Below are 18,836 nucleotides of genomic sequence, written 5' to 3'. Positions count from 1 at the left end.
TAAGATTTATTAGGCGATCTATTTATTTATAGATTATTATTTTGAATGTAAAAACGTGTACAGTTAGTAGCATAATGCTCGTCAATTTCATATTTGCTTTGCATTTTTAAATGATTTTTAAAGCTTTTACAAAACAAAAAACAGTTACAAAATTAATTGGACAAAATATGCAGCAGTTTTTGACTTTGATGTTTGTTTTTGATTTGTGTTTTTATATTTTTCTTTATACTCTTTATACTTTATACGGTACGGTAGCACTCATTTCCTTAGATAAAATCGAATAATTAGCTGCATTTTACAAAGCTTTCTCAATAAAACACAGTTTATTATCACACTAAGTTTAAAAACTTTCTCCATCAAAGATTACACCGACAGACGCGAAACAACTTTAGAAACAAAGTTTAATTGCTTAATCATGGAAGAATCCGGTTGTAACTCCTCAAAGGGTGTACCATAATTGTATTCAAAAGATAAGTGGAATTAGCTATACATGTATTTTGCATTAGTCACTAAAAAATACTCTTATCTATGACGTTATTTGCCATTGGTAAATGTATTAACGAAACGTTTAGTTTAAATAGATTGTTGAATTTCTTGATTTAGACTATATTTTATGAGATACCAATGTATGCGTGCACTGTAGGTTGTGTGTGCGTGTTTGTTGATCTCACATTTACCGTGCGTGCGTTATCACTTGACAGCTACAACGACCAACAAATGTCGAGATTAGGGCCTATATTTAATGTTTACAGAAAAAAAAAACTAAATAATTAACAACAGTGATGTCAAGTGATGGACTGTTTTTGTATTATGTGTTTTATAGATATTTTGACCATCTACAACTTACGTTGGGGCCAGATCATAACATTCTTTACCACATATTTTTAATTGTTTATGGCCTGGTTGTAAAATAACAAACTTACTTAAATAATCTAGAAATAACAAAATATATGCACAGTTTAATATTGCAAATATCTTTAAATTTGAAAATGAAACAATTTCCAATCAAATTTACCATAAAAAATAAATTTACAGAATAAATAGTTTTCAGCAGATTCCTAACTTGATAGACAATGCAATCTGAGGAAGATTGGTTCAAGGAAAAGACATCAATCTTTTACTTTTATCCTGTAACTTGATCAACTAAGCTTGTATCCTGATAACTGTATACACGAGGTACAAGTAAAGGATCGCATCTACTAAATGCTTACCAATATTTTTTCAAATTGTTTTTACTAATCTCTGTATTTAACACTATACAGAGGTTATATTTAAAATAATTAATTTAAATTATATTTAATTTCTCATAAAAATCATGAAAACGGTTAGTCTTACCAGGATGACCTGATATCTTGGTCTGTAAATTAAAAATCAATTTGCGACTATGCTTATTTTAAGTTTGTAGTAGAAGACTACATTTAAGCATTAAAAAGAACAAAAAAACATACTAATTTCACGGAGATGCAGCTTTCTAAGCCAATCATTGCGTTCACATATGGGTAAATTGTTATTTATTAAATAATTGGTTAAAGGATTTCATTTTCGGTTTTATAAAAATTGCTTTTCAATTGTTTAGTACAGTACTCACTAGAATTTGAAACATTTAAAATATGTAATATCCAACTTTTTTCACAAGCAACCAGGTCAATGTTTATCTGGCATCTTGATGTACAGTGTATACGAGTGTACCGTTGCAGTGCGTGTGATATCGTATGTTAATTTTAGCATGGAATTCAATGGAAGAACAAAATGATAGTCTCTGAATAAATGGAGGATAAAATATTGAACTTTTTTAAAAGCAGCGTAAGTATTATATTCTTTAATTAAACAAACAAAGCCCATTCATTGTTATTATTAATAACCTTTTACCACGTATCTTAACTATTGTAATCTTAATACCCCCCCTGAACACCAAACGAATTAACATTTGCCATGTTCGACTTTAATTAGATAATCCCCTTAAAATTCAAAATGTTTTCACTAATTGAAACATTTATAAGTTTAATTAGTACTTTGGTTTGCTTCTACCAAAAAACTTATGAAGATTCATTATAGTGTAAAGTAATAGCTTAGCATGAAATGAACAAATTTGCTAAACTTTATCAAAATACAACCATAAACAAGAAAACCATAACTACTGACTTAGTGTCCATGGTAATAAAATAGGATTCTAAACTGATACTTTATTATTTATATAACCATTAAATATCAAACAAAGCTTCAATATACCAAATGAATTGTTTTTAAGCTCTACAAAATGGGGTAGAAGCATGCATAGTCTTTCGTCATACTGCAGCAAAAACAGTTGTTTTTAATGCGCGTCTATTTAAGTTGCTGGCCTAAAGTAGCATTTTTTTACTCTCTAGAGTGTAAAAATAATTTTCAGTCTCAAGGGAGTAAAAATCAGCTGATGGAAACATTTGTAAATTTCGATTGTGGCAATCGTATCGATCGAAATTATTTAGAGATTTATTTGCTAGGCAAGGTTTTAGACTATTGTTGTCGATCGATGGTGCACTGTAAAACAATCGTAATAGACGAAATGATTGAACCACTTACTAAACAGCTCCTTAATTGCATTAGCAGAATTGAAAACAAGCTGGAAGTCGTTATGAGAGGTTATCTTTACATAAAGATTTTTTGTTTTCTAGCTTTGTTTGTTAATTAATGATGCAATACGGCGAAAGATATAGTTCACCACACGGGCAAAAAGTTACATTTTAGCCCTAGCTCACTTTCCGACCTTGGCTTCGCCTCGATCGTAAAACTTGACCTCAGACCAAAATTAGTCTAGTGATGAAATATACAATTATGTTTTAAGAGCCGAAAAAGAATACCCAATTTCTACAAAACAAAATCCGCTATTGACAACTTAAAAAAATCATCTATCCAATCATCATCAGACCAAATAGGCTGAATCATATTCGCTTTTTGGTATGAAGATGACTGGAATGTCCAATTTAAATCACCACTTACGATCTTTTATATGTATTTACCGTCTAGTCAGCAGTATAAGTGTGAATATAATTATATGTTACAAGGGTTATTAGACGAATTTTTCTATACTTTCAGTAAATTTAATAACACGAAGAATGATGCTGAGAGTGACATTTTGTTAAAACAAAACAAGAAAATGCAACAGTACTCGCAAATGACGTAGTTTGGGACATTATTGAAGGCAGCTTACCTATTTCCTAAGTGCTTGGACAAGTACGGCAATCCATTCATTTGATACTTGATTTCCATAATCCAATGATGATCTTAATGTTTACAGCTATATTTCAAATGAATTTATTTTAAAATACATTTACAAGTCACTTGATCGAAGAGCGGGAAAAAAGGTAGTATGGATTTATATGAATTCTAAAGGATGGTGTTTATAGCCTCTTGGAGTATCAAAATGAAAAAGTAATTCAGACCCAGGACCAGTTCTTATTTAAGACCTAAGATAATAACATATTTATTATAATGGCAAATCTGATAAAAATTGAAATTGACATACAGGCTAAATTTACAAAACTAACTCATTAGTAGATACATATTATACTTCCGAATTGGTTTGAGCTTTTTATGAATGAGATCATAAATCCTACTGATTAATATAAAATAATTTAAAAAATTCAAATAATCAAATGATGATCCATTAAATGTGTCATTTGGGTTCATACATTGAAAAGCAAATCTTAATCACAATTGCATTTTCATAATATTAGAACATCTTCACCTAGGATAAATTATTTAATTAATAGACTTATAGCAATGAACGTTTGTAACTTACTTCGCTGTATGGAGTACTCAAACTGTGAAACAATTGTTATAATCATACATCAAAATAACAAATCAACATTTAATAATTTAAAACATGTTTTTGGAGAGGTCTAACTCACTTTTATTTTACATAATAAATATTAAAAAAATACATCTAAGTGGTTATTAGTTGTATTACAACATATTTCTGTGCTGTAAAGTAGCGCTGCGAATGTCCAATGTTGAAACTAACTTCCTGAGACCCGTTATGTGTCCCAGGGTTTTATAATACATTCTATGTATTCTATAGCCCAGTGTGTAGCCACCAATCACGTAGGCTACTAGCTAAGAGATTAATAATCATATTTTACGTGTTATTAGTTGTCTTCGCTGAGCAAACAAACAGAAAACCAAACAAACATTATTTTGTCCGATCCATGTTTGACAAGCAGTGAAGGTAATCTGTGATACGTAGTTTTTAGAGTTAGATAATTGTATACACTTTTGTCAGACGTGTATGCTTTTAGTCCTATATAAGAAGTAATGTGTATATTGGGACCAGCAACATGGAGAGTGGAGCAACGTCAAGCTTGAACTTGTCCATCAGGGGACAAATACCCTGGTGAGTCCCTCGACTCAGGGTTGGGTTTTAGTAATCGTATTAATACATACGAATATACTTTATTAATTTGGTAGACTATAAAATTGTAAATGTGCAAAAAAAAAAATTAATAACATTTTTAGATCAAGTAGATTTTTTATTCTTGGAATCAACATCCAGATGCCATCGATCACTGGGCTTTCAATTTTAAATAAAATTATCCTGGCTAAAATAGTGAATAATAACACATAGATTTTGAAATTCAACCAATTTCCAATAGCCAGCTTATAATAGCCCTAATTCATAATCTGAACAGATTATTAAGTTGGGTTAGTTTACAGGATGTATTTATACAGGGTGGCTGAAAAGTAACTTGCACCCCCCCTTAACTTTTCAACCATTTGAGATTTTTGGAATCGGTTTGCGGCAACCTTCTTAGATATGAGGGGCTACAATAATTATGGTCAATTTTGAAAATTTTGCCCTTAGGGGTAGCGGGGGTAGGGGGTAGCTCAAAATTTTCAAATGACAAGTATAGTCGAGTTTGGTATCATTTTACAGGTCTGGACGAAACATAAAAATTGACATAAAGAAAACCAAAATCGGCTCACTAATAACAAAATGGCGCCCTATAACGTTTCAAATCCAAATAACCATGAGGGTGGCAAAAAAAATAACTTGCACCCTCATTAACTTTTTAACTATTTGAGATATTTGAAATCGGTTTGCGGCAACTTGTTTGGATATAAAGGGCTACAATAATTATGGTAAGTTTTGAAAATTTTGCCCTTAGGGGTAGCGGGGGTAGGGGGTAGCTCAAAATTTTCAAATAGCAAGTATAGTCGAATTTGGTATAATTTTGTAGGTCTTGACGAAACATAACAATTAACATAAAGGAAATAGAAATCGGACCATTAATAACAAAATAACCATTGTCTCAATCATTTTTAGCTGCCATTTTGTTATACCCCCTACCAACGCTACCCCTAAGGGCAACATTTTCAAAATTGACCATAATTATTGTAGCCCCTCATATCTAAGAAGGTTGCCGCAAACTGATTTCAAATATCTCAAATGGTTGAAAAGTTAAGGGGGGGGGGGGGTGCAAGTTACTTTTCAGCCACCCTGTATACGTTTGTTACTATGTTTGAATTCACTACAGTTCCAGTTAGCGTGTCTACTCTGCAGTTCCACCTCGTCCGTAAATCCTCTAACTGACCGTATCTTGCCCTCTGATTGACCCATGAATCCTCCAATGTTATAAGGTACTGTCAAGTATAAATTGTCTGGGTATCCACGTGGTTTATAGTTGCTTCAAATCGGAATGTCTCTGGTTCAAACCTAAGCTTGATTGTTTCCAGACTCAAATGGCATTTGTCATTTTGCTATGAATGATGCTATCTAACACAAAGGTTTACGTAAGATAGTAACTTGAGTACGATTTGAACTGTTAACTTGAAAACGTAAAAAAACTGCTATTTGCGTAAAAAGCCCACAAACTAAAAAAATAAATGGATGTTAATAAATAACGTAACAGTCCAACACAAATTTAACGCTTAAACTGACACCCTACAAATTCCTGCCGTAAAACTATGGAGTGTCAATTATAACAACGCTGACACGTTCCAGTGATAAAGAGCTATTTATTACAAAACACTGGTGTTTTTTGTTGTTGAGATAATTAGCAAACCTTATTGGGGTTGTTTTGTGTGAATGTGCATGGCTCGTCCCCTACTATTGATTGATTTGATGAGTAAGAGGATTCTCGCGCAATGGTTTAAATAATGTTTCTAAAATTAAGAGACCCAAAAGGAAAAGTCAAAACACATCAAAACACAACACTCTTTGGTTACTATAGAACCACATTCTTTTCATATATTAAAAAAAATCTTTCAATAATTATGTGTTGTATAACTACAATTATTCTTTCCGAGTATTTCTGTAATCATGACTAAATTTTCAATTATTATAATATTATAAAATAAAAATTGATTCGACATTCATCATATTTAGAGTAGTTCTGGTTAGTTAGATTCTCTTGGAAGCTATAAATGGGCCTTTTTTAAGATGAAGCTTTCAAAGTATAATTTATGTATTGCATGAAATGAAACTATTGAAATTAGAGATCCTACATTTCTGAAAAGATAGGCTGAGTATAACATTTTAACCAAAAATAAAATTAATTTTTTAAGAAATCAAAATTTGTTCAATAAAATAAGTATGGTTGTCAAAGGTTATTGAAACATTGAATAATAGCTAAAGAATTGAAGAAATATATAGTTTATAAGTTTTTATTGCCTTTTACATACAAAACATATTAAATAATGCAACAAAAATGTTTGTTGATGGATGGGACACCTTGTACAAGTAGGCTGGGAAATTAATGATTGGTGACTAAATACTTTATTTTGAAACCATTAAAATCACAGTTTGCCAAATCCATTACATTACACAATAAACATATTTAACTAGACCAAAAGATATACTGTTTTTTTTGTACAGAGGACATGCTCTCGATAAAGAGGATTATGTGTAGGCCTAAATCTGAATTCTTGGGATTACAAATGTACATCCTCTTGTATGTCTATATAATATAAAAAAAAGAAAGGTTTTGTTTTCTGTAAATTAAACGAATGGATACTCTACACGAATTTCTCAAAAATGTTTATAATTTCTTATCTATATATAAAGCCAAAAGTACCCATGAACTTTTGAGAAAACTACAAGTCACACGCCCATAAACCATATACTTAAAATGTTCGTCATGACGAGAAACCTTGTGCAAAATTATCCATTATTTCATAAATTGCCCTTTAAGGTCGTAATTCCGTTCTAAAGGGAACTTTTCATATACCTAATGTTAAAAATACTTCAGCTGTACTTATTTGTTTTGTTATTCTTTCAATTTATTACCTTATTAAAATCAGGTGTGATTATTATTGTTTCTTTTACTGTATTTTGTTTATTTCAGGTTAACTTAACCAATCAATAGTTTTATTAATACTTATGATGTCAAACGGGGTGAAGCCCGTGGGTAACAACTAGTTAATAATAAAGATATTTATGGAACTATATGTAAATATATTCCTTTATATAACTATCTCGAATATTTTCTTTAAATCGTACTTATACACAACAATCAGGTTCTTTATAGGTAAGTAGTTTCTTTAAGCCAGTTATGCACTATGAATTAACAAGTAAAAACATATACAATTTTCTCATAGCATAAGAGGTATGCTTTCAAAAATCTACGGGGGTGGATCAAGGTATATTTGTGAATGTTCTGATTGTATTATACGCCTCCAAGCTGTAGGTGGTTGTGAGGTAAGGGTAAAAGTAAGCCTCACAGCAGCATTACTGCTAAACGTCCCCAGAGAGCAACACTTACACCTGATTAAGCAGTTTCTCCAACAACGCAGGAGGTTTGTGATTTCAGAGTAAAACAAATTCTAACAGGTTTAATCATAAACTCATTCTTATAGCAGAAAAATGTAGATTGAAGCTATTTAACTACTGTAAATAAAACTCCTTTACTTCCAGGACACATTTTGTTAATTGTTTATTTCAGTTGAGACGATCATGCCACATCATACAGTAACAACATACAGTATAGATGATGTCTAAAAACTACACTAAAATAAATACGAGAATATTAAAAAATGTATCGATTTAGATTAATACCAATATTTTCTTTAATATAATATTAACTGATTATTTAATAATTTTATAAGACATTCTTTCTTGAATTCCCTAAATTAATAGCAACTTTCAATTTTGGGAACAGAAGTCTCATTGTAATATTTGGACCCCATGACCGATTTACTTTTTCGGACTATGTATTTTTGATCAGACATGAGGAACTGGGTTTAATGTGGTGAACATTGTTTTTCCCCATTTTAAACACTCAAGACATTTGACAATTTTTTCAAAACTTTTCTGTAAAACTTATAACACTAATAAGCGTACACGTTTGAAACACGTTTGCACGTGTGTGCGTTTGCGTAACACCTTTGTGTATATTAAAGCGCTGTTGTAAACTTAGTAACTACTGAGAATATCTGTTTAAACTGCAAACCTAAAGTTTTCATGTTATGCTTCGTGAGAATAAGTAAACAGTTGTAGTTTATATATATATATATATATATATATAGGAAATAAAAAGAAGATATATAACTTAAAACCTAATCAGGCAAATCTAAACTGATTTAGTCTGTAGATTTGCTGTGTTGGGAGATTAGATTTTTTATTTAATTCCACTTAAATATCTCAAGAACACAATTTTGTAAAACATTTACGAAATGAACTTGATTGTTTTATGCCTTACATGATGGCCGTAATATACATGGATACGACGATCTGTTCCTGACATTTTCGAGTGCTAAATACAGTACATTGTGTTATAATATTGTCCTGATGTCATGTTCATTTCATTAAACATTCCCTGTACCAGAAAGCCTACGTGCTCTTCTTGTTTTAATTATTCACTGGGGTGCAATACATCTGTCATGTTTGAGAAAATATTTTAGTAAAAATCTATTTAAACAAATAGAAACTCTCCTCTTCAGCAGGTTTTTTAGTGTTCTTCGGTGTGTGTAGGGTGGGGGGAGAGATAGTTTCATTGCATGCCAATACATTTTTACTTAAATTCTTCATTACAAAACTTTGGATAGGCCTTGCCCGAGAAAATGTTTGTTGATATGTGCATATCTAGGACTGGTTCTTTGAATTCTTTCCGTAAAACTCAGTCCAATTACTTTTCGTCGTTTCGTTGATTTGCAACCAAAACGAATAAGTTAGAGAGTGATAAATGTTTATAATACACTAATAATAGATCGATTGATAAATGCCCTTTAGTGGTTACTACCTGATTAGGTAAGCCGTTGTAGAGATTATGTTACTTGGAATTAAGTGCGTTGAGTATGTAGAAGGCTTAAACTATATGAATACAAAAACACCTTGAAAGAAATGTTAATATGTGGTGGAGTCCAAACTTTCACAATTTATATAGCTTTTTAAATAGACTAAAATAACATAGACATTATCATTTTCAAACCAGAGATAAAACGTTGGTTAAAGTTGAGTTGACTGCATTATTGAATCTGGTTTGTAGTTCCTTCGGCACAACTAACACTAACAGAATGGCTTTTAAACACCCCAAGAGAATAACACTTAGCCACGATTGAGTCAATCCTTCCACATTATACCAGGAATGGGATGTAATGAAAAGGTAACAATCAATTCTAGCTATACAATAAGTGCTAACTGCTTTAAGGGAGCTATACTTGCACCAAATCGTTCTATCTCTTTGAAATTGTTGGTATGGTAAGTCATCGATTATAAACACTAATGAAAAGCATCTCCCAATTATTCCCACTATTTTGTAGAGGAATTGTTATTACAGCTTATCTTAAACTATATCAGACACAGAAAAAAGCTCACCTGAAGGGTGACACTAGGACTTAATTTACCAAAACATTCCTTTTTTTGTTATATATCAGCTGATTTATATTAATGCAATTATCTAAATATTTGTGAGCATGGCCATTCAATAATTAATCATAATTGCAGACAAACAACTTCTTTAGCATTCCTAGGTTTTTGAAGAGGTAAAAATGCTTTTGCGCAAACATGTGGCCAGCCTGTAGTTTGAACTTTCTGAATTGATCCAACTCTTCACGATAAAAACCATCAACTCTCTTGGATTCACACCATAGATTGTTTGTAGGTTGGTTTATAACTTTATGTCAGGTACATTGGACCTATGCCCTCAGTGCTCACGCAGTTTCTGGCATTCAATTAACTTAGGAGCTAGATTGCATCCCAACTCAATTTAAATATCCTTGGCTCGGAGAATACCCTGGATGAACTGTGACACACGGCTCAATTTTTCCTCGACCACCGACAGTGATTTAGCATCACTACTAACACATCTAGTACAACACAACACTTACAAACACATAAACACCCACAATGAATTTTTATTACTAATTTATAGGGGTTTTAAGCATAAAAATCACTATATCAGTATTGCAGTTAAACGCACATACTGACATAGTGGGTACATATTAACTGTTAACAAAACACCCAAGTTTTACTTCCTAAACTGCAGAGGGTTGTTTTGTGTCGATAACTCAAAACTGCAGCCTGTATTGTCCAGTTCACCTAGGCAGCATCGTTTGGACATAACTAAGATTATTCCTCTAGATTGTTGAGTTCGTCTAAGTACTAGTTTCCTTAGATGGTAGTGATACAAGAGTAACGAGAGATGTAACCTGCTAATCTAACTTAAATCACATTATTTTTAAACTAAACATTTTGTCGGTATAGCTTTGTACGGAAATAAACAATTTTTGATATTTATTCAGATACATTAACAAAATATCTCGCATACGAATATAGAATAACTACATACCGTTATAACTGTATGTAATTTATAAAACAGTGGTTATCAAGCTTGCAACATTATAAATACCAAAATGGAAATTTTATGTGCACGACACCTAATAGCAGTATATTTAATAATGCATCTAATATAAATCCCAATATTGCAATGGATATTTCAACAAGTTATAGATTTGCTCAACGATTTCATCTTGTAACTCAACAAACAAGGGGGTCCAGGAGTCACTTTTGCCAATAATAGGAACGGTCGACCACCGCCACAACCGACCTGGCCGGAAAACAAATTCTGGATTCTTTATGGAAAGGGCATATTATTAAAAGTTAGATAGAAAGTCAATAGCAAATATTGTTCAAAGCGGAGGAATAAAAACAGTTTTCATATCGGGGCAATATCTGGAAGGCCGCGCTTTCAATAAAGTATTCCAAATTGTGTCATCGTTCGGGTTGATATCAATATTGCCCTGAGATAGGAAGAGGGAATTTATAAGGTAAATATTGTGAAGGGTGGCGGCGCATGCCGTCCTGCGTGGTGTACCGGCGTGGACGGGCGGAGGGACGGGGGATGTGGCGGCCTCAGTCCCGGCCAGCGAGTCACGGGGGCGGCATGTACTGGTGACGTCAGTGACAGTGAGTGACGTGTCAGTGTAACAGTGAGTGTGACATGTGGCATCTGGTGACAATGACAGCTGCCGTGGCACTGGCCCTCACAGCCGCCATCAAACCGGTCCCAGAACACCAAGGTACGATCCACACCGGTGTCACTGTTGTCAGTTCCATTGCAATAATCAACCAATTGTACTACTTCGAATCTACATGGTTAAAATGGAATGGCATGGTACCCTTTGTATTAAATGTTTACAAACATAGTAGCTTTTACTATATGTAAAGAATTAAAAATATATAATAAGCAAGGTAATATAAATGATTGTTTTTAGAGAACCAATTGACTATACAAAATCCACATAAAAACCCTCGCATTTATTTAAAATAGTTAGGAGTGCATTTAATAAAGGTCTTGCATAATGAGATGACTGTCTGAAGTGGACGTGCTTACTATGCAAAATATGTACCAGTTTCGGGTGATATAGAACTTTTTCTTGTGAGAATAAATATGTGACATCATAGTAGATTATTTAGGAAGTATCATCTAAATAATATTTATTGTATTGTCTTTGAAATAACGTTTATCAAACTAAAGATTGGGTAAAGGGCATTAAAAAACCTTTAACCTAGATATTAGAGACACAGATTGAACTCATATTTAAGTACTGTACTAAGAAATATACAACGTACAACGTGTGCCAACGTCTTTTTTATGTTACTTATCTGGCCAGGTAGAGCACCTTATCTTTCAAATTACAGAATAATATGTGATAAATTTTTCTTTTAAAGTTTTTAGCAGAAGCATAATAATATACAATGAAAATTACTTGTTCTAGAATGGTCTTATTTATATAGTAAAATTATACTCTATAATACGTAATGTTATTTTGTAAATGGAGAAAATGTAACATAAAGAAATGTAAATGCGTTTGCTCGAAACTCAGATAGGGGATCTCCGCAACTCATTCCCATTCATGCTTCCCCGTGCTGTTTTATACAAGTTCCGGTTCCGTTTCCCCTGTAAATCAAACCCAACTTCATTCCGAATCGCGAGGGACAATGTATAAACAACAACAGTCCTCTGAAGGCTAAGTTAAATCATTCGTCTGTTTCTAGTTTTTTTTTTCTGCAAGCAGTAATTATTTCTATGTTTGAGGTTGCTTTTTACATAAACAGAATAATTTTATACTGTAGAATAAATATATAGGAAAGATTAAGTGTAGTGTGTGAAAATAAATATTGTAATCTTAAGAAATAATTTACAGCTAATAACATGTATAGTATTCAAGACTAAAAACATTAAGGCCTATTCCAGTTGTAGCCTAGAAATTGTGTACAATGGTATAATGAAAACAATCACAAATTTTCTTATCGCAGTCTACATACATAAAAAAAAATCTAAAACTATACAACTGATTGACGCTTAAAAATATTAAATAACAGAGATATAAATGAGGTAAATACTTGTTGGGCACATTATTGCAACAAGAAGATCGGGTAAAAAACCACAGTGCTAGAAAAAACTCGAAATTTGTAATACACTTACAACAAAGAGAGTAAGTTTTTGAATTAATTATGACATTTTTTGTCCATATTTTACCTGTAATGGGACAGTGTTTGGGACAAAACAGCCAGAACAAACTCAACAAGGAGTGCATGAAGGGCAAAGGTGACACGAGAGGCAGATTTGCCAAGCTATGCTTGTAATTGTGCTCATTTCTGGCATTGTTCTGCCTCGATTCACCAAAACCATTGTTTGGATTGGCCTCCTGACATTTCCATGAAAATCCGTTTGAAAGTAGATCCGTTTGACTAGAACATGAATACTTTTTGTTGGTGCTACACTCCGAATATCAGTTTAACTGAGGAAAATTATAATTTAAAATATGTTTGTCTTATAGTGTACTTTGCCAAAAATAAGGTGGTAAAAGTATTTAATTACGTTTTACACCAGCATAATTTTCGCACATTATAGTTTGGATTTACATGTTAAAACAACGTTTTGTATGCAATTATGAACCCATAAAATCGTAACCATGTAGCTTTTATTGTTTACATATTAATCATCAATTTAGTTGATTAGTCCAACATGCATTTGACATGGTAAAGTACTTAACTTGGAGAAATGATATAGTAAGATGCAATCATATAAAACACTCAACCGCTTTAGTTAATGGAAAAGTCTTACCTTTCTTACAAAGCTTTGCTAATTTTTTAAATGCCATAAAGGCTACAAAACAGTCCAAGATTAAATAATCAAGCTATTAAAACGTTCTTTAAAACGCGGACAGGATATACAATTATCCTGTATCTGTTTCACGTTAAAGAAGTTTATTAAGCTTAATCAAAAATTGACTCAGGTTAAACTAATGAAAATTATATATTTTGCTATGTATACTTATTTTGAACACTTGTTGTGTTTTTATTTGTCTGAAAAAAACATAAAAGGATATACTTTTAATAACACTAGTAATAATATTTTCACTTATACTGTTGACTCACAATACGACAAGTACATATAAAAGATGATAAATGGTAATCAATTTCGATTGTACACTCGAATCGTCAACAGACCAAATAGGCGAGTGTGATGTGTTTTTTTGTGATGTAGATTAATAGTTTACTTAGGAAGTAAATTAATAAAGCTGTTCGATGAACAATGATGTAACACCATGACAAAACAGTTTTTAACAAAGCATAAACTCATTAAAAAATATGTTTGACCAAGTAGAGATGGGTGGAGTTAGCCCCCACTACTCTACATTGGCCTCTCTTTGGAGCTTCGTTCACCGTTATTGTTTTAAATCGCAGTTTCACGCATTTTAATAGCTCCGGTAGATTATTTGGAGAATGGAGTGACATTTTAATTATTAGATAACATTAATCTCACGTTTAATAAGACAAATGCTTTGTTAAATGTTTCACATCTACGATTTAATTAAGCTACAATTTATTATAACTTGCCATTTTTTATAAAGATTGTTTTACAAAAACTTTAGACAATGTAACAAACTAGGATGCAGGCAAAACAATTAAATAAAACTATATAACCTATTAAAACATAACAGCCAACGCTATCATTTTAAGTTTGTGTAAATGTAATTTCTTTAACTAACAGCTGCTCTCAAACTATCACTTAAATGTTTACGATACAAGTTGCTTAAAAAAATATTGACTGTCGGTATTAAATATTTTTTTATGTTACTAAATGTAGTTTTATCCTAAGGATTTTTTGTTTCCAGAAAATGTGATATTTCGAACTATATATCCCAAATATTTATTTATCACGTATCGTCTTAATATAATCTTTGTAGATACAAGTTTATACTGTGGAAATTTTAACTTATGACAGGAAGATTGCTCCGGCAAACTATTGCTTATTTAGAAGGTATTAGATTACAATAGGTTTGTCTGTTGTTAGTTTTCTTTATGTTCGAACGTCTATCGACATATCGAAATGATGGTTAGTTTTTAAAATGTCAAAACGACTCTAGAAAAAAATTCCAAGTCCAAGTGGCTGTCTGTATAAGGCAGAATCAATTTATACCGTACCAAAACTAACTATCCTTTTTTTATTAAAACATAATTTCCAAGAAAATTAAACCCACAAATAAAGTTATGGCTTCGACCTTCCCTTCCTTTCAAGATTACATTTCTTTCAACAGAAAAAATGTGAAAATCCGTTGAGTGGTAACAAAAACCCCTGTAACATTTTAATACATACGATGATTTATCAAAACATAAAATGTTCGATTTAACCTTGATATGTATTTTTTTATATTAAGGTCATCCTAATGTAAAATCACAATATAATAATAATGCAGTGGTAAATAGCTAAGCAATAACAAAACAATACAAATATAGGTCCACTGGCAAGTTTCAATGATATAGAAAGTTTAAATGTAAATTGAATTGATGTGAGCGGGAAAATGTCATGTTATAAAATAATTAGCTTTGAAACATATTGCATTTACTCTATACGAGTATAAAAAACCTTAAAGATGAATACATTTGGCTTGTTTTAAAATTTATATCTCATTTGAAATAGTTACACTCTATCAATTCCAGCTAATGAAATTATTCAGCAATTTCAACAATCTACGACTTTAGAGTATAACAAAAAATGAAATACATTTAAGTCATTATTGTTTCGACTGTTTTGATAACGTTCTTATTGATGACTGGAAACAAATTTAAAATAATGAATTCATATTCCAGTCGGGTTTTTAATTGACATTCAAAGAATGTTATTACTTACTTTACCCGATAAAACGCTGTATTGGCAAAGTAAGCTATAACATTCTCGTATTAATCATACACGAGAAAAACATATTTCACATTAGGTGACAGCGGTATTCGAAATAAAAAATCTATTAACCATAGTGTATGTTTATAAACTATTTAATGTTAATAATTAAAAAGGTTTTGATTTAATAAATACAAGTTTGAAAGTTATTGAAGTTAAATGCTACGGCACTTTTACACTCTATTTTTGCTTATGGTATTAGTTTTGTTTTGTTTTTTTGTTGTCGATATACTCCTTATAAGTAATATCAAACTTGTAGGTCATTGTCGCTTGCGGTCACATCGTTATCTTAGGATATAAGCTAACATTGTATTTTTAATAACAATTAGGATTATAAGGTAAATATAATTGGATATTTTCAATATGTATTTAATTTACGCATATGTTACCCAAACATATTGAAAACAACGTTCTTAGCTACATAAAAATTATCGTCCAGCCTGCAAAATAAACATTATTTCTCCAAAAGTCATCACAAAAATAGTACTCTCTCTGCTAAAAGCAAGCGAAATAGTTTGTCAAATGTTATTTAAAAGTTCAGAAACCTTTTAGTGTTCTTGTCATATAGAGTTATTGTAATTGGACAGCCAGTGAGGCTGATGGTCGGGGATGGCGGTGGGGAAGGGTTAGTGCAATGGCAGGGGAAGGAAGGTATTACCCTTAATGCCGCTTAGCAAGCCGCTGAGTGCTAGTTTGTGTAATGGAAGGTTCATTCCAGAGGTATTGTACAAAAGCAGACAGAAAGCCATAGCTGCATACTTTGCAGGATATAGTGCAATGAACTCTCCATGACTGCATGCCGTGCTACGTTTTGTATACTTAAGCTGTAGTTTAGTGTTTCTGTTGTTTTACTTGGCATGTTTAAAAATCTGTATTACGAAGTATAGTCCGTAAGACATGGGAATCATTGTCTGAGTGCTGAAATGTTTGACTCTTTAGGTAAAATGAAGGCAATCTAGTGTTTGTTCGTGCTAGCATATATATCGTATATCAAACCGAATTAGATATTTCCCCAGTAGTTCGAGTAAGTTAAACGCAAGTTCAAATAGTGCCGAAAACAATGGACCTTAGTTGAGGGGTAACCCAAACAAATAGGTGTTTGGAACCTATCTGAAGCTTTACATTCTAATTCAGTTTTACAACCCTATACAGCCCTATACATACACCTATGCCAAATTACATCAAAATCTGACCAGAACTACTCAAGTTAAACTAAAAATTGAATCTTTATCTAAGAAGTTAATTGGCACCGGGCCTTGGTCTTACCTTGTCACCCCGTAGGTGACAAGGTAAGACCAATTACGGTAATTACTAAATATATTACTAAAATGAAGGTTTTAGTTTAAACAAACTGTTTTCAAATATAGAAAGGACAAAATTGTATTGTAGGTTTGATTGATGGCTTTTTCTATGACTCTAGACACGAGCTTAGAATAGATTTTTACATTAATTCAGGCTAAATCTAGGGGTTATGGCATTATCACTTAAAGATAATCTATTGGTGATTTGGTGGGATGTGAACCCGGGACCTCAGGGACCGGAGAACCACTCTCTAACCAGCTAGACCAGCTGGCTCCCAATTTTGTCAAAGAATAAATGCTATTTTTAAGAGTTCAGTGCCTTAGTTTCATCTTACGAAAGAGTTCAAATTTATTTGTAATGTTATATCCAGGCAATTTGTGTCAGACAAGTAAGATATTTTTCACGTATTCTCCAAGATGCAACTAAAAAATGTTAATTCGGTTTTGAAAAAGATATGTATTGGTAAAATGTTAAACGTTGATGATTCCTGTAATGTAGAGATATTTATCGTCCGATGATGTTGGTTTGTAAAGCACTTCAGTGTGTTGCATGTTTGTTTACCGATCGGACGACCAGGCTGAAATACCCACACGTTTGGTTCATGTTTCTGAAACCTTATCATTTTGAAACCAACGGTTTTTTATATGTAATTTATAATAGTATAAATACCATCTTTTAAAAAACACAAAATGTTTATGACAAGGCAAAAAAACATGTTTATTTAGAATTTGAAATTGCATCGAAGTTCGGATATGCTTTTGTTCTAAATGAACATGTTATCTCATGTTGTTAATTCCTTGAACAGTTGTTTAAAGCTTAGCGTAGACTGAACAAAATTATTATTAAAACCCTTTCAATTTGACTTGAACGTTTTAGGAACCAAACTGTAAAAGTATTGTATAGTGATGTTTGACCAGGTCTTTTATATATCTGTAGGAGTTAACAAAACACGCTTTAACTAGTCATTGAACTTTTCCACATCGGAAGCAAAGAGTTAATTCCCATTTACTGAAACACATTTTAAAGTGCAGAAGTAAAGACGTTACAATCTATGCAAAAACTATTGAACAGGTGTAAATTAAACGAGGTATTGTAAAGGCAAAAGCGTGGTTTACACAAGCATTAAGAATCCAGTCACGGAGAGACGGCCGCTCTTATAAAGCTTCATATTTTATTCAGTCCTCATATCTGTGGCAGAGGAAGTGATCGGAATCTGAAAGGATTTCAAAAGGACTTTTTCGCTGTACCAAGTATAACACCAGAAATATGTACCTTCATTTTCATGAGGATTTAAAACCTATTAATTTCAAAATAAGTAGAGTTTATTGAGGCAGGATATATAATTGAATAGAATGACTATACAAAATTAAAAATCAAAATAGCTTATATAATTAACAAAAATATCTTAGGGGTTGTTGTACCATTATAGTGTTTCTATTCAGCAGTTTTAGCATAAACTTACGCTGTAGTAAATATTGTCTTGGTGAGAAAAGTTTTGTTTTAATAATCCCATTTTAAAATCTATATCAGTTTAAACAGTACTTTCAAAATAGAAGTAATGATAAAAGAACGTATTATTAAATCGGTATTTTAAAAATTTCAAGACTTATTACAATTCTTAAGGCTACAAGAAGAGCCTTGTGAATATTAGTACATGGTTACTGACATCAACTGTAAAGCCACACATTTCATATTTCATTCTTTCTTTGATTATATCAGGATTTCCTTCTAAGGTTTAAAAACTCGTTCAAAATCAAAAAGATGAAATACTAATATATTTAAACATTGTTTAGCCAGGAGATTATGGGGATTGCGGATCATCCATAGTGTTTAGAAGTATTAGACTTGGTAAATACATAGGTTTTAACCAATCAT

General features: G+C 31.9%; 1 protein-coding gene across 1 annotated transcript in view; it reads left to right on the top strand.

Moving 5' to 3' along the window:
• The first annotated feature begins 11,120 nt into the window (after positions 1–11,120).
• The window catches only part of LOC128983446 (nephrin-like), a 206,418-nt gene continuing 198,702 nt past the window's right edge, over positions 11,121–18,836 (top strand). The window contains exon 1 of the mRNA XM_054402745.1: positions 11,121–11,490. Within this exon, the coding sequence (XP_054258720.1) occupies positions 11,412–11,490 (79 nt within the window). The 5' untranslated portion in view covers positions 11,121–11,411. The remainder of the gene's footprint in view (positions 11,491–18,836) is intronic.

This window comes from Macrosteles quadrilineatus, unplaced genomic scaffold (assembly GCF_028750875.1).
Source record: "Macrosteles quadrilineatus isolate MER2022 unplaced genomic scaffold, UCM_ALF_1.0 Scaffold_1__1_contigs__length_201487025, whole genome shotgun sequence".
In the NCBI taxonomy this organism is placed as follows: Eukaryota; Metazoa; Arthropoda; class Insecta; order Hemiptera; family Cicadellidae; genus Macrosteles; species Macrosteles quadrilineatus.
The sequence above is the reverse complement of the archived record's forward strand: the minus strand, read 5'-3'. Positions and strand labels throughout refer to the sequence as shown.